Below are 17,745 nucleotides of genomic sequence, written 5' to 3'. Positions count from 1 at the left end.
ATCAAAACATGCTTATCCTCACAAGTTATAAGATGTTGGCTTTGTGTCTTTGTTTCCATAACTAACATATAGCAGGGTTTATTTTAGTTGTCTTATGCTCATAATTAATGTATAATTATTACTAATCAAATAAAAGGCGGTTGGTCGGCTTCCAATCATATAGTGCTCCTCCATTCATATGGGTCCCATGGCCGGTGCCGGCTATGATGCTTATTGCAAAATTAGCATCGCAGAGCGCCAGTGGTGCTATAATATAAACCACGCCCATGAAATCAATGCAGCCCATAGAAACACATACAAGAACTTGAGCTAGCTAGCAGTAATTAAGCTTAATTGGCCCAGGACTACTGATCAAGCAAGAATGGTGAAGATAGCTTTTGGGAGTCTTGGTGACTCTTTCAGTGTTGGCTCTCTCAAGGCTTATTTATCTGAGTTCATTGCCACTCTTCTTTTTGTGTTTGCTGGTGTTGGATCGGCTATCGCTTACAGTAAGTAGTAATCCAATCTCTGGGATTTTTGCATAATCATGTCTTTAAAAACTAAAAAAAGAGGGACCATGATGGAAATTTATACAAAGTTTACTATTTACTAACAAAAGGGTCCTCTTGCCATGCACGTAATTAACAGGTGGTTGAAGCATAATCTCTTTCATTAATGGTTTAACTTTTAATCACCAGAGCAAAATTATTTTGCATTTTGTCAACGAGACATTAATTATCTAGTTCGAAATTAAGTAAGAATAATATATATGCTAATTTTTGCTTCTATATGGTACAGGTAAGCTCACAACAGATGCAGCCTTAGACCCACCTGGCCTAGTTGCGGTTGCTGTGGCTCATGCATTTGCACTGTTTGTGGGAGTCTCCATAGCAGCCAACATTTCAGGTGGCCATTTAAATCCAGCTGTCACCTTTGGACTGGCCATTGGAGGCAACATCACCATCCTCACTGGCCTTTTATATTGGATTGCTCAATGCCTCGGCTCCATTGCCGCCTGCCTCCTCCTCAAATTCGCTACAAGTGCTGAGGTAAAACACCAAAATTAAAGCCATATATATGCCATTTGAAGACGGGCATGGAAATTCCTAGACGTTTATCAGGATTTTGAACTGCTGATCATATGTTAGTCGTACAATTCCAATAAATCTCCAGTTAATTATCACTGAATGTATCAATCTCAGAGTTGTTTTAATGGATTTCACAGAGCATCCCAACTCATGGAGTCGCTTCAGGGATGAGTGCTGTTGAAGGAGTGGTGATGGAGATTGTCATAACCTTTGCGCTTGTCTACACTGTCTATGCCACCGCCGCAGATCCCAAAAAGGGCTCCATTGGAATTATAGCACCCATTGCCATTGGGTTCATTGTTGGCGCGAACATTCTCGCTGCTGGCCCGTTCAGTGGCGGTTCAATGAACCCAGCTCGCTCATTTGGCCCAGCTGTTGTTAGCGGAGACTTCTCACAGAACTGGATCTACTGGTTAGGTCCGCTCATTGGAGGTGGATTGGCTGGGCTTGTTTATGGCGATATTTTCATTGGGTCTTATACCGCTGCCCCAGTTTCCGAAGACTATGCCTAAAGAGTTGCATAGGCTTGCTTTGTGTTAACTTGTGAATTGTACTTTGCTTTCTTGCTTCTTTTTTTTTTTTTTTTTTAAGTGGGTTCGGGCCTGCTGTTTGTCAATGGCAAATTCTCTTACCTGTTTGTTAATAAGATGAAAATATCTTTAGTGAAACTTATGCTGTTTGTTTGCTATAAAGTTTTTTTTAATAATAATTTTTATAAAAAATAAATTATTTTTTTATGTTTATTAATGTTATGGAAAATAAATTGAAAAATATTTTTTAGTGTTTAGCTATGTTATGGAAAATGAGTTGAAAAATAACTTATTGATGTTTTAATTTTTTTTTAAGTTTATTTAAAAAATAAGAATCAAATCTTACAAATAAAAAAGTTGAAGAAGAATGAAATTAAAAAAAAATTACAATCAGAATAATTAAGATTAAATTTGACAGATAAAAAGTTGAAAGATGATGAAATAAAAAAATTATAATTTCATAAATTATTTTAAATAAAATAAATAAAAATTAAAAGAATGAGGACCAAATTTGATAGATATAAAATTTCAATTAAGAAAAAGATAAGAGAAAAACAAATAACAATTAAGAGAATGGGGTCCAAAGTTGATATAAAAATCAAATTCTAGAGAATGAAATTGAAAAAACAAAGATTCAAAACAAAATATATAGCAATCAAAAGATTGAGGATCAAATTTGATATAATCAACAAGTAACAAGATGTTTCTGAATTCTTCACAACTTCTGAAATTTGTTTTTCGTCTAAAATAAAAGGAAAACACTTTTTTTTAAAACTAAGGCAAATTTTTCTTTGACATGAAAGTGTTTTCCGTTGATCAACTTTTCTCATGATAAATAAACACATGAAAGTTTGAAAAGTGGTTTTCAGGAAACCACTTTCCATAAAACACACGGAGCTTTAGTGCTAGTTTGGTTTTGTAGTGAAAATGTTTTTTAAAAGTATTTTTCACTTGAAAATACATTAAAAAAATTAAATTTTTTTTATCATCTTTGATATCAACACATTAAAATTATATAACATAAATAAAAAAAACATCAATTCAATATTAATTTAAAATAAAAACACTTTTAAAATCCACACAAACACACAGTTAAAAGTACACTACCAAAAAGGCACTTGCTATCACTGGATAAATTGTCTTTCAATAGGGAACCCTTTCCATAATGCTAGCATGCATTATGGTTAAAAATAGAGAAATTTATTCAGTAAATAGCAGTATTAGGAAAGGAAGTCAATTGCCAGTTTCATTTGAATGCATTATTGCTGCATCAAGGAGGAACGATACGATCGAGTACCATGCGAAGTTGTTGCTCATCTCGTCCTGTAAGTGTGGCCCATCATCAGTGATTCACATAATTGCTACAAAATTTGACTTTCGTGCTGTTATTTAGTGGCATGAAGGGTAAGATACTCTGTTTAGGGACCATTTGCATCTTGACCAACAGTATAGGAATTAGGAGCCCTTATACATTTTACCTTCTTTTTTTCCTTCATTTCTGTGGCGAGGAGCAGCAATGTGATTTTGATGACGTGTTGCCTATAGCTGTTGTCATGCGATGTGATTGAGGGCCTAGTCACACTGTGTTTCTTTTCTTATCAAGCATAGGTAGAGGGCTGCCTAAGACGGCGTTTAGCTCAGCGGTAGTTTTTAAACTCAATAAAACTAATGTTGGGTTATAAATAGCCGCTGTAGTTTGGCTCATGGGACCATTAAAATTAAGGTTTAACAGCAGGTTTTGACGAAATAATTTTTTCATGCTTCTTGTTGCATTTTTGTTCGGTAATGGTATTTAACAAAAAATAGCTATATGGGTGTCACAGTCGAATTTCCTCTAGCCACTTGCAAATATTGAATGCTTGATGTCATCATCATTAACATATTGAGAAAAGAAAAATAGTTGTTTTGTTGAAAATCAATATTACTCGTCCATATCCATAAAAAACACAAGAACTTGAATCTGCGTGAGGTATGGTTAACGGAAAAGAAGAGATAAAAAGAGGCATATAATATCTTGGTGGAGGGGAGGGGAGGGGTGTTAACACAAGGGGGAAAACGCTTGGCTTTTCTCTCCACTGTTCCGGCCACGGTTCCGGCTGGACTGGGTATAGTTTAAAACTAAATGCATTGAACCGGATCTGACCTAGTTAAAAAAATTTATTTTTTTAATTGTGTTTTATTCAAAAAATTAGAAGGAGATCGCTTGATGACGTAGCATTTGCAGAATTTGATCGCAATCCCAAATTTGTTCTTGCCGGGTCTGACCCAGTTAAAAAAATTCAATTTTTATTTTTATTTTTAATTGTGTTTTATTCAAAAAAATAGAAGGAGATCACTTGATGATGTAGCATTTGCGGAATTTGATCGCAATTCTAATTTTGTTCTTGCCGGGTCCGATCTAGTTAAAAAAATTCAATTTTTATTTTTATTTTTAATTGTGTTTTATTCGAAAAATTACAAGGAGATCGCTTGATGATGTAGTATTTGCAGAATTTGATCGAACAATAAAAAATATTTGATATCAATATTATTTATTTCATATAATATCTTGGTGGAGGGGTGTTAACACAAGGGGGAAAACGCTTGGCTTTTCTCTCCACTGTTCCGGCTAGACTGGGTACAATCTAAAACTAAATGCATTGAACCGGATCCGACCTAGTTAAAAAAATTTATTTTTTTAATTGTGTTTTATTCAAAAAATTAGAAGGAGATCGCTTGATGACATAACATTTGCAGAATTTGATCGCAATCCCAATTTTGTTCTTGCCGGGTCTGACCCAGTTAAAAAAATTTAATTTTTATTTTTATTTTTAATTGTGTTTTATTCAAAAAATTAGAAGGAGATCACTTGATGATGTAGCATTTGCGGAATTTGATCGCAATTCTAATTTTGTTCTTGCCGGGTCCGATCTAGTTAAAAAAATTCAATTTTTATTTTTATTTTTAATTGTGTTTTATTCGAAAAATTACAAGGAGATCGCTTGATGATGTAGTATTTGCAGAATTTGATCGAACAATAAAAAATATTTGATATCAATATTATTTATTTCATATAATATCTTGGTGGAGGGGTGTTAACACAAGGGGGAAAACGCTTGGCTTTTCTCTCCACTGTTCCGGCTAGACTGGGTACAATCTAAAACTAAATGCATTGAACCGGATCCGACCTAGTTAAAAAAATTTATTTTTTTAATTGTGTTTTATTCAAAAAATTAGAAGGAGATCGCTTGATGACATAACATTTGCAGAATTTGATCGCAATCCCAATTTTGTTCTTGCCGGGTCTGACCCAATTAAAAAATTCAATTTTTATTTTTATTTTTAATTGTGTTTTATTCAAAAAATTAGAAGGAGATCACTTGATGATGTAGCATTTGCGGAATTTGATCGCAATCCTAATTTTGTTATTGCCGGGTCCGATCTAGTTAAAAAAAATTCAATTTTTATTTTTATTTTTAATTGTGTTTTATTCGAAAAATTACAAGGAGATCGCTTGATGATGAAGTATTTGCAGAATTTGATCGAACAATAAAAAATATTTGATATCAATATTATTTATTTCATGATGTAATAGCAGTAGTTAAATCTACAATATTTAAATTAAAAACTATCAATATTAATATATATTTTTTAATTATTTTATAACCTCAATTTGAAAAGCATTCTTTTAAACAAATACATTAAACTATTTTTTGTTCAACCTCAATTTTAACTATAATTTTAATTAAATATATATTTTTCTAAATCAATCTTAATTAAAAATATCGTTTATAAAACAATTTTTTACAAACTAAAATCATAACGGATACTAAAATATCATAATAGACTCTGAAGAAGAATTTGACCAGATTGGAAAGAGAAACAATAAATTGTGATGTCACGCATGAATCGATGCAACAACACTATTACGTCAGTGTAATGCAAACAGAATACCTTCAATGCTATATAAGAATGTGTCTGGAAAATTGTAACAATATGACGCAGCCACAGGAAGCACCCAAAGAGTTCATAACAGAGAACAAAAGATGCAGCAGAGTTTCAAAGTCCTGAAGAGTGCTTTAAACAAGACTACTCCGTATTCCTTTCTTAGAAGGACCCTTTCCTCTTCACTCAACAATGCTACAAATAGCTGTGAATATCTTGAAAATTCGGTGACTTTTCAAGAATCGCACCCGTATTGATGTATAGACGTACGCGTTTTAATCAGGTGACTTCTCCTTGTTCTTTCAGGTGCTGGTTGAGAAAGGAACAAACTCAAGAGTTTTAATCCTTAATAGACCCCATGTCCTGAATGCTCTTACCACTCCAATGGTATGATTATGCAGTCATTTTCATTCAACACTCCTGCAATTCTTGTTTATTCATGATCCTATAAATTCTATCGTCTTTATTGGGTTCATAAACATGTAGTTCCCCCCCAATTCTATACGTTTTGGGCAAGTGTATTCTTGCAACTAGCTGATGCTCCCTTGAGAAAATGGCTACATTTGGGTTTTTGATGCTATAAATTATCAGGGACATCGGCTTGCTAAACTGTACGAGTCCTGGGCAAACGATCCCGTCGTTGATTTTATTGTGCTGAAGGTAAGCATTTGTTTTTCAGTTTTGGTTTTACGAAACTGTGTATTCTGCTTCACCGCAACCCCTCAGCCCCTCAACCACAGCGTTTTGAGCTTCCTGTAGGGAAATGGCAGAGCATTTTGTGCTGGTGGAGATGTTGTTAGACTATATCGGTTAATCAATGAAGGTGAATAACGGTTTGGCGATTTTGTTTTAGCAAACTTCAAATACATTGCCAGATTATTAGAGTATTATCAATTTTGCATCGAAGCTATTTTTATATTAATTTTATCATCAAACTATTTTGATTTCTCGATTAAAAATCTGTGTTAGAACTCTAAACAAAGAATGTTAAATCTCCTGTAAAATGATGCTGTTTTAAAAATAAATAAAAAGAGAGTATATTTTAGATGAAAATGTAAATTAAAAGTTTTAAAAATGGATGGAAGTTTTTAATGGAGAACTTTTAAAAAATATGATAGTACAATTGATTAAAAAAATTAATTTGGATATAAAATCAAGACTATTTTTAAGTTAATGAACACGCTTATAAGAGTATTTGAAAATGTGGTAATGGTTGGTTTTCAAAGTAATTTTTACTTGAAAATATATTAAAATAATATTTTTTATTATTTTTAAAAAATTATTTTTAACATCAACACATTAAAATGATATGAAAATATCAAAAAAAAATTAATTTAAAAAAAAATAAAAAAAATTAATTTAATTTTTTTTACTAGCTACCACCATCCACCTATTTTCTTTTCCTGATCAATACTGATTATGAACGTATAGCGAGCTCATCAACTAAGTTATGACCATGGATTATTCTCTTGGATAAGTAATCCAAAGACAAAAGTAGTTGCCTCTTCCAAGACTTTCATACCTCTCCATTTTTCAGAGTCATAATTGGCACCTGCTGCTAACTGATGGCCATCTTTCCGTTATTTGTTTTGCTGCTATCTACAGGGAAAATTGAAGAATGTAAAGACTGTTTCAGGACATTTTACAGCTTCGTGTTCCTTTTAAGCACATATTTGAAACCGCATGTGAGTCTTCTCCTAGATTTCTTCTATGATCATTACACTCTGTTTTTTTCAAAGCATGGCAACAGGTTCGAGTTCCGGGCTCTTAAGCCAACGCAATACTAAAATATGTTTCGCCCTTTCCGGCCAATACCTGTGGAGAACTTGTCCCCAAACCGGAACCCAGAAATTTAGCCTGCACATACCTCGTTAAAAAATGGTTTTTCACTTGATGTTCATTGTAAGTCTTTTTTGGGTCACTGTATATTCTTACAGACACATTCTAGTCCTCCAGTTATTTTTTTAATTAAACCACGATGTGTTAAAATATATATTTTTCATTGTTACTAGTTTCAATGGGTTTTCAATGGCTATTTAATTAACCTAAAAAGAGGGTACTTAATGAGTCTGGGAAGGGTTAAAATATACCCATACACACCAACATAAAATCTCAACATGTTAAAATATATATTTTGGGATTTGATTCTGTAAAGTCTCAATAACCTAGACAGGTGTTAAATGACTGATTCATTAATAATGGAACAAGAACAAGAACAAGAACAAGAATGGATATGTTGGGAATAACATTATCCATTATTCTTAAACAATAACATCATCTTAGGTTAGTTTATCATAATTTTAAAAAAGTTTAAAAATATTACTTTATAAAAAATTAAAATAGTACGCCGGTTCACCACTCCAAACAAGCTCGGCCCTATCACTCACATGGGCTACCCGTTCCGATATAGCACGCTGAAAAAGTTTAGCCTCCTAAAACGAAATAAAGAAAAAAGACGTTAAAAATCTATACAGCAGGCAGTTTTTGTCCCCATCGCTCATACTCTTGTTCTTCTTTAGTCACTACAAAACCAGCCAATGCAGTAGTGTTATCCCCAGTTTAGTAATTTCAACAGGTAGTGAGTGCTAATTAGCTTAATCAACAAAGTCACTTAGTACTAGTAGGGCTTTGGTCCAATGATGATGAGCTTTTTACATTTGTTTGCAAGAAGGTCCTCGGTTCAAGCTCTCCCTTTATAGAGTTTGAGTTCGAAAATGTCTCATTCTAAAAGGGTATCTGATTAATATGGGTGGGAAGCTAGGGGGAGTAAGTTTTACTAATTAATATTTTCTTTCATCGAGGAAAGTGGAACCATGAAGTAATAAATGGCACAAACTTGGATCGTCTAGAAAAACTTGGAGGAGAAAGATAGGTCCATAACTATTAACTCGCTCTCCATTGGCAATGGATGGATTTGGCTTGAAAAACAACCATTAATTTCTTTCTTTTCTGCTATTTATCATGTGGAAGGCGTGGCTTGTTAATAAGAGAATGCCAGTATGGAGATAGTAGGAAATGGAGAGGCAGAGATGAGAGAAGGCTGGAGGGGTTCTAGTTCCAGAAGTCATGTTGCAGAAATTCAGCATGACATGTCTGCGGTTTTGGTCGTTTTGGGTTTGACAACTGAATCTTTCCTCTGCTCAAAATGGGTGTCTATGTATGTAGGTTGCTATATTGGATGGCATTACAATGGGTGGAGGAGCTGGGATTTCAGTCCATGGGTCATTTCGTATTGCTACTGATAAAACTGTAACGTCTCAGTAAATCTTCTATAATATTTATCGTCTTTCACTTTCCTCTTATCCTGTTTATTCCTTTCTTGGTTTGTCTGAGGATATGTATAGTTTCTATAGTTTTGAACTTGACAATTTCTTGCTATGCATATGGTGTGATCTAATCAAATTACTTTTTTTCTTTTTTCCACTCTAATGTAAAGAATGGCATGCGCATAATTTGAGTTTCATTTGAAAGCCAGAAACTTCAGGGTGTCATAGTTTATATTCTTCAGAACTTCAGTTCATTTCATAAGATTTTAGTTCTCAAATCTGAGTAAAATTCCCCCCAAGTTGATATCACATTCTCAGCAAAAACTGCAGGTTTTTGCCACTCCTGAAGTTCTTATTGGCCTCCATCCTGATGCTGGCGCTTCCTATTATCTTTCACGCCTACCTGGATGCTTAGGCAAGTTCTCTAGCTGCTTTTACTAAACTGATGTGATATTTACTTTTTTCATGCTTACCAATTAACTCGTACAGCTCGAATCATCACATGCAGCATCTTCTTGCAGGCTTTTTAGTTAGATTTGTGCTTTGATGCGTATTTCCTTTCCCTAGCATTCATTGTCCAAAAGAGATGGTTGCCATGTTTTCATGGTAAATTTCTCCCTGCTGTTTGCTAATGCGTAAAAAATTATGTTGTTTACCCCTTTATTTGGGGGATTTCTACAGGGGAATATCTAGGTCTAACTGGAGATATGCTTAGCGGAGAAGAAATGCTTGCTTGCGGGCTAGCTACCCATTATTCACCCAATGCAGTTTGTTCTTCCTCTATGTTTTTCTTAAAATAGGTTTCTTCTATCTATTTTAGTCAAATGATATCAAATCTTCCTCTTCTTAACAGAGTATCCCTCTCATTGAAGAGCAGCTTGGTAAATTAGCTGCAAAAGATTTTTCTGTAATGGAAACTTTTTTAACTAGTTTTGGTCAGACTGCAAATCCGAGCGAAAGAAGTGTTCTTCACAGGTAAGCCAATACCATAGAGTACACATACGCAAATATAGACTCTAAGGACACTACATGTATATACATCGTTGTCCCCTGGTTTTCTATTCCATTCGGGATTATTCCAATTTATACATTTCCTAGGCTTCCAGAAGAAGTGAAGAACAACTATAGATTATTGTAGATCATAAGAAAATTGAGGAGCAGACAAGAAATGGCTTACCCAGATATGCATTGGAATGTCACAGAAAAATGCACATGCATGTCTATAATCTTGAAAGTCAGATATAAAACAGTGGGAGTTATTCAACTTAACTGATAAAGTGACGCAGACAGAAAAACAAAAGATAGAAAGAAAGAATGACAGAATTGATGCGAAAAGATTTTATACATAAGAACCCTAATCTGTACTTTAAAGAACGAAATTGAACCAAACACATCTTCATGATCTAATTTATGGATTTTCTTAAGCGCGGCCAGTTATAGCCAGCAAGCCTCCTACAAAATTGAGCATGTATAACCAATTCATAAAATTTGACCCTCATCCATCAATTGTATCGAAAATTATGGCATTTTTATTATGACAACTTCAACCTTGTGAGAAAACCATTATAGACAGGATTGGAATGATGAAATTATACCTTTTTCCTTATCAATAAAAATCATTAAACTAGCTTTGAGGGGTAAATGGATATTTTTACGATATCTATTGATTATTCTTGGATTGATTAAGAGCATCTAATTGGTTTTTTCCTTTATTTTCTTTAAAGTTAAATTACTTGATTGCTATTAAAAGAACAAAAAAACACTTAACTTCACTGTATATTTTTTGTTTTGATATTTCACCTTTTAAACACAACATAATGATTATAACAATAAATTTACTTTTTTATCCTTTCAAAAATTTCACACTTGCCCTCCTTTAATTACTATGATTTTTTTTTTAATTGAACAAGGTTATGATAGTCTTCTTATAATGTTTTTTGCATAGTTAAATTACTAGAATACTTAACTTAGGTCTAAGGGTGTTTTTTTTTTTAAATTTAGTTTTCAAAATTACTATATTGCCTTTAAAATAAAAAAAATTTCAAGCTTGACTTCAGGGGCCTATTTGTAATATCATATTGGTTTTCTTTTTTGTTATAATCATTTGGTCTTAAAGGTAATTTGGTCTTTTAAATATTATCAATAATAATTAAAAAAAGTTGTTGGTGGTTGTTTTTGGATTCTTTTTAAATTTTTTTTTTTGTCTTTGATATTTGGTTCATTATAATTAACCTTTCTATTTTTTATTTTTTTTAGATTTTGCATGTTAATGGTCTTCATCAATCTATCTCAATATTAAAAGAAAAAAGAAATACACATGATGTAACACGGTAAAAAAAAATAGTATCGAAATGTTGGTTTGGCATTCACATGCCTCTTCTTGGGCTTGCTTCGTCCTATTAGTTTATAAATGAGTATGAATTCACAATTGAGTGTTTAGAACTATCATATTTTTTTTGACCCACCTCTATCATAAGCTATTTACCATTGTTTGTATAGACTTTGAGATTGAGTTTTACTCACATCTAAAGACTGAGTAACTTAGTAACTTAGTACTGTTTTAAAACTCATCCTTACCTAACATGTTACTCTGTGATCTGGCAGCCTGAGATCTAGACTGGACCGGTGGACCGGTTTTCAACAAAAATAAAAAGTGAATTGATTAGGTATGACTCAGTTAAAAAACCTTAATTGACTCTCGGCTCAGTGCCCAAAAAAAACTCGGTCAAAACACTAAAAAAATAGTTGTTTTTTTTTTTTTTTGAGATAAAGTGACCATTGCTACGTAGAAAACTTGAACATCTTTTAAATGGAACAAAACAGATTCTTACAGCATCTTTTGATACGAGGGAGAATTGAAAGCATATGCATAGACTCAAGATGATACCTCATATACTTAGAATCGGCAACTAACTGAAATTATATAGTTAATATGCCGATAAGTTTTCTCAAGTAGTGCAGTGCAGAAGTCCGGCTTGGCTTCCTAGGTAGTTTTTGTCTGACACCGCCCTGGCAACGCACACCCACACAAAAAACGAAAAACAGATATGGGTCTAGCACTTGAGGGTCTAGCTGCTGTGGTCAACCGTGTGACTTGTTCCGCCCCCGTCCCGGGTTCGACCCTCTATGTGCACGTCTGTCACCCCCGCGGTGCCTTACCTGCTCCTGGGCTTGCAGGATGTCCAGTGAGCCGTGGGGAATAGTCGTGGTGCGCGTAAGCTGGCCTGTATGTAATTAAAGAGCTGCTGCCGCCAAGCTTTGATTATGAATGTTCATCCTTCCCAAGGGATGCATCATGCATGCCTTTTTTTGTGTAGAATAGACTATGTTTGTATTCGTTCTTCAAAACTCTACTTGCTTGAAGTTTCTCCTTTTGTTTTTGGATTTTTGGTATGGTATTTATACGGTCCAATTTACTTTGTATCTGCAATGTTCAGGATGAATACGCTAAATAAATGTTTTGGTCATGCCACAGTCGAGGAAATTGTTGACTCTCTGGTAAGATTTCTTTTCCCAGAAAGAATCTACAATAGGTTTTATATTAATGCAAAGCCAGGGTGATGGTTCAATGTGGGAAAAGAGTGACAGTTCAAGAAGAGGCATAACAGTTCCCGTGCTCTAATTCATTTTTGCTATCTTTACTGAGAAATGATTCTCGTTCATAAACTAAACAAATTACACCAACTCTAAGTTGCTAGATGCTCATGGTGTTTTTATTTTATTGAGGGGTAAGAGCATACTTGGACAGCCAATTGAAGAGCCAGCCGTGATTATCTTAACTTGAAAAAAGGTTTGGTAATGGTCACCAGTTTTCAGTTTCACATTTTAATTATGTGCTGAAACTGAAATTGGAAATTAAGTGTGCTTCGGTGTCGTCCTTGTGTTTAAACTCACCTTTCCAAGCCCTATAGGTCGGGAACTTACTTGTTCTCTACTTAAGTGTATTAGAATAATGAGTGCATTTCAACAACATTTCTCAGGAAAGTGAAGCAGCCAGAACGAAAGATGACTGGTGCATTTCAACAGTTCGAAAACTAAGAGAAGCTCCGCCTCTGAGCTTGAAGGTTTCCCTGAGATCTGTAAGTTCTGAGTCATTGCTCAAGCAGCACTTCGCTTAAAACGGCTCTGGTTAATCACTTAATCCACTCTACTTGTCTTTCTCATGCTCTAATAGCTTGATTTATCTACTTTGATAGATACGAGAAGGTAGATTTCGGACACTTGAACAATGTCTTGATCGCGAGTATCGGATGACTCTTCGAGCAATTTCTAGACAGATCTCCAATGACTTCTGCGAGGTAAAATCGAGATTCTTCTTTCAAATAGCCCACTTATCCTGGAGTTTCATAATAAACGAATATATTTCATCTGAACCATGCATGCTTGATTAGGGAGTTCGAGCAAGATTAGTTGATAAATGCTTTCCACCAAAGGTATCTTCTTTATCCTTCGACTGAGAATTTATGATGAGCTAAACCTTTGATTGGTCATGCACTAATTTTTTTTTAAAATAATACACAAGCAGTGGTATCCGCCTTGTTTGGAACAAGTACCCGAAGACATGGTGGATGCGTACTTTGCCCTGCCTGATGCATATGAGCCTGGCCTAGAGTTACCTTCTAAGTTATGAGAAGCCTTTGCCTAAGTCTTTATTTAATGTCAGAGTACACGATACGGTATCTTAGATCCTGCTCTCGGAGGATTTATTGCAGAAACCAGCTTCAATTTTAGAATTGCTACTATTAGATTATTTAGATCAGCCTTGACTTGTAGACCTACTATATCCACGTTGTTGTAATTTGGCGGATAAATTAGACAATTAGCATGTAAAACCCAAATAAATAGGAAATGACATATAAGTAATTCTATGAAATAGTATATTTTTAGAAATTGTTGTCGCCACTTGCAATTGTGACATCTATTTAGATTCTGTTTGTTTACACGGCTGCGGCAGCGTTTCAAGCAAAACGCAGCTCCTACATGTTTGGTAAAGAAAATAACAAAATTTACTATTCATGAGCCCCGCCTTTTACTGCGTTTGCAACGCAGGGTCGATCGAAGCAGTTTGGGGCTGCTTTTGTTGCAAACTGTGTTACAACACAGTAAACAATGACGCGCCTTGCAAAAACAGAGGAAGGAAGTTAACTAGCTTTTCCCCTTTCCCTTCTCCTTCTCCTTCTTCTTCTTCTTCTTCTTCTTCTTCTTCTTCTTCTTCTACACTTCCATGTCTCCACTATTCTGCTACGTGAACAGTGGAGACTCCACTATTCACGTTGAAGAACAGTGGACCAACTCTTCCCCTTCTCCTTCTTCTTCTTCTGCACTTCCATGTCTCCACTGTTCTGCTACATGAACAGTGGAGACTCCATTGTTCACGTTGAAGAACAGTGGGCTGCAGCTCCCTCACCACCGCCCAGGGCCGCCGCCTCTTCCCCTTCCCCTTCTCCTTCTTCTTCTTTTTCTGCACTTCTCCATGTCTCCACTGTTCTGCTTCGTGAACAGTGGAGAGCAGCTCCATTGTTAATGGGTCGGACCGGGTCCGGCCCAAACCTAAATGCATTGAACTAGGTCTGTCCCAAACCTAAATACATTGAACCGGGTGTGACCCAGTAAAATAAAATAAAAATCTGAAAATTTTTCTCAGATATTGTGTTTTATTTGAAAAACTAATGTTTAACATGATTCAATGACACTACATAATTACATTTGAAGGAGATCGTATGATGGTGTAGCATTTGCAGAATTTGATCGCAATCCCAATTTTGATCCTGATGATATTTTACTTAATGTTGTTGCACACTCAGGAAACCATAGAAACTCTAGTCCTTGTTGAATAGATTTCATACGTGATGAAATTGAACATAGTTTAATGCAACCATAGAAATTACTTTATATAAAGTATTGCTTATTTCATGATGTAATAGCAGTAGTTAAATCGATAATATTTCAATTAAAAACCATCAATATTAATATATGTCTTTTTTAATTATTTTATAACTTCAATTTGAAAAGCATTCTTTAATCAAACACATTAAACTACCTTTTTGTTCAACCTCCATTTCAACCACAGTTTTAACCAAATATATATTTTTCCAAACTAACCTCAACTAAAAGTACTTTTTATAAAACAACTTTTTTCAAACCACAACCACAACAGTTACCACAATACCAAACACACTTAAATGATTAACTGATTGACTAGTTCATTAGGAAAATCATAAGATTGTCAAAATCAAGACCCCGGGGCAAGATTTTTAAAATCTAAGAAAAACAGCTTCTAGAAACTCATGTAAAAAATTAAGCACAATCCAAAATTCAGATAAAAAATTATGGTCCTTTGAGCTGTTATTCTGGCTTGAAGCGACGAGACCTCTTCTTGAGCCTATACCTGTCCTACTAGTTCATAAATGTATCTGCTAGGTCATCCATATAATTTGTTTGAGGCAGATCCTCATTTAATTATAGCAGACCCACACTTGACTGCTCAGAATCATTTATTATCGCAAGTCCGACTATTTCTCTAGCATTGAAAAACAAAGGACAATTACTATGTGGACAATAACTCGAGATCATAAAATATATTTGGAAGAAAAAGTTTATAAAATTATGGTTTTTGTGTGAATCAATCGATTGGTTTATACAACTAGATTAATCAATAAACCGGTTGAGCTAAATAATTTGAGTTTTACTTTGTCGTGTTTCTGAAGTGCAACAATGTGAAAGTATCACTATTTTAAAGCGCAACACTATCTTATAATGTTTAGAAATAGCGATATTTAGTAAATATCATGTTTTTAAAGCACGATAAAATAAAAATATGTTATTTCACCGGATTTTTTTTAAAAGATGTTTTTTAACTAAATTTTAAAAAAACTGTGCTAATTTTAAAAAATATGCCAATTTGGCCCATGAAAATTGTTTTGGGGGTAGAATTCCTCGGTGGAAAGAGCCAAAAACAGTGGCCACGTATATCACCATGTAAAATTCAACTTATATTTTGTATGGGAGTGATTAGAACAATGGATGGGAAGTAGGAATTTTGCAAATATAGAGTCGTCGTCGCACAAGCTATGGGAGGGCGGTGAGGGGCATTTTTTCCTTTCCTTTTCTTTTTCCTTCTTTTGTTTTTTAAATAGTTTTTGGTTTTTTTTCAGCACAGGTCCTGACATTGTTCAAGGCTAATTCGACACAGGAAGCTAAAGGATCCATAAAGTTGAAATTCACAACGGCAACGTTAATACCTCAAGGTGGTCCATGGACAACAACAGCAACAATGATAATAAAAATTGTTATTTTAAAAACTGATCTTGAATTAGCTTGGAAAAAGCGGTGTATTCACATAACCGGTTCATATTCAGATGGTTGGTTGAATAAACCGCAAAATTTATGATAGATATTAAAAAAATAGTTTAAGAGTGCGGTCCAGATAAAAATTTGTTATTTTTTTTTAATTTTTTGAATTGTTTGATATGTTAATATTAAAAATAAATTTTAAAAAATTAAAAAATTATTTTGTTATATTTCTAAATAAAAAATATTTTTAAAAACAATTATTACCATATTCTCAAACATCCCATAAATAAGATGCAGTAGCATTCTGCAAAGTTAGTTAAGGAGAAAATATTTTTTTAAAAAAGAAACATATCTGTTTAAGCTAATGGAAAGCTTGTTCAAGCTTCAATAGACTTTTCCAAAAATGAGGTAGCCATTTCTGAAGAAAAAAAGTATTATTTTTGGAAAGACAATGGGATTATTTGGAAAGAAAATAAAATTTTATTTGACAAAAAAATAAAAAAAGAGTATAATACCGACTCCTATTCTGAGAATGAAAAGGAAATTCGATCTTAAAAAAAAAACAACAAAACCTCTAGTATATATTTTTTTTTTAAAAAAAGAAATTGAGGGTCTTACAAAAGCAAGTCATCTGCCGAGTGGACCAAAAGCCCTTAATACAATTTAATTTTAAGACTGGAAATTCTAGGTTCAAAAGCCTAAGAAGTCGTGGTTGAGTACGAGCTTGAAACTGAAAGCCTAAAAATTGAAATAAGAAATGCGAAAATGCTTGGAAAAACTATTTGGGGAGATCAAAACCGAAAGAGTAGAAGCTTGCTGGAACCTTGGGCTTCAAACCCAGGAAAAAAAAAAGAAAAAAAAAGAGACTCGGTCATGATGTAAACATCAAGATAAATCACAAATTGAACCCAAATTTCCAATTATAATTATCAGAAATAAATTTAAAAAATTAATAAAAAAACTATTTTTATATGTATTTTTTTTAAAAAAAACACTTTAAAAAATTATGTCTATTAAAAGCTAATTACCAATGTACGCGCTAGATTAAAAAATAAAATAGATAAATTGAAGATCATGTCACTAATACTGTACTCCATCATGATTGGAAGGCTCGGTTTTGTCACATCAATCAAGAGGGTAATTGTTGTGTGGATTGATTGGCTGGTAAGGATTCTCCTCCTGTAAGAATTCTTTGTAGTTTTTGTTCTTGAGCCTTATGCGCCTCTGTCTACCAAAGAAAGAAAAACACACGTGAATTCTCTCTCTATTTTTTACACGCTTGAAGTTCCACTATAAAAAGTGGGACTCTGTAGAATTTTGTTGAATGGCCTGAAGTGTGACCGTCCGGCAATGTTCTTTGATGACGGCCTAGCTTTATTTGATCCAAGGTTCCACCCGCATGTGGAGATAAGGATAACCTTAGCTTTCAATCTTTCTACTTTCTCGGCGACTTCTTTCCTTTGATTTGAAAACTTGATTCCATACCGAATACTTGTCAATTTCTGCTATGCAATGTGCAGGTGGAGCAGCTCAGCTTGCTCGGTACCATGGGGCCAAGAAAAGTAGTCATTTGTGGATTTCTTATTCGAAGTGGAGGACAAAGGGAAAGATAACAAGCACACCTCTTGTATATAGAATCTGTTAGTGTCTCTTCACTGTAACAGC

The 17,745-nt window shown here is 34.1% G+C and overlaps 2 protein-coding genes across 2 annotated transcripts; both read left to right on the top strand.

Moving 5' to 3' along the window:
- The first annotated feature begins 278 nt into the window (after positions 1–278).
- Positions 279–1,735, top strand: LOC18094614 (probable aquaporin TIP-type). Its single transcript, XM_006368951.3, has 3 exons — positions 279–488; positions 778–1,028; positions 1,205–1,735. Exons 1-3 carry the CDS (start codon positions 362–364, stop codon positions 1,577–1,579), a joined length of 753 nt encoding a protein of 250 aa, XP_006369013.1. The 5' UTR covers positions 279–361; the 3' UTR covers positions 1,580–1,735.
- A 3,855-nt stretch (positions 1,736–5,590) lies between these two features.
- Positions 5,591–13,668, top strand: LOC18094613 (3-hydroxyisobutyryl-CoA hydrolase-like protein 1, mitochondrial). Its single transcript, XM_052453553.1, has 14 exons — positions 5,591–5,748; positions 5,828–5,908; positions 6,113–6,181; positions 6,281–6,344; positions 7,127–7,206; positions 8,687–8,770; positions 9,118–9,202; positions 9,469–9,554; positions 9,641–9,762; positions 12,225–12,285; positions 12,768–12,866; positions 12,984–13,085; positions 13,179–13,220; positions 13,313–13,668. Exons 1-14 carry the CDS (start codon positions 5,623–5,625, stop codon positions 13,415–13,417), a joined length of 1,206 nt encoding a protein of 401 aa, XP_052309513.1. The 5' UTR covers positions 5,591–5,622; the 3' UTR covers positions 13,418–13,668.
- The last annotated feature ends 4,077 nt before the right edge of the window (positions 13,669–17,745 follow it).

The sequence above is a fragment of the Populus trichocarpa genome, chromosome 1 (genome assembly GCF_000002775.5).
Source record: "Populus trichocarpa isolate Nisqually-1 chromosome 1, P.trichocarpa_v4.1, whole genome shotgun sequence".
NCBI lineage: Eukaryota > Viridiplantae > Streptophyta > Magnoliopsida > Malpighiales > Salicaceae > Populus > Populus trichocarpa.
This window is presented reverse-complemented; position numbering and strand designations above follow the sequence as displayed.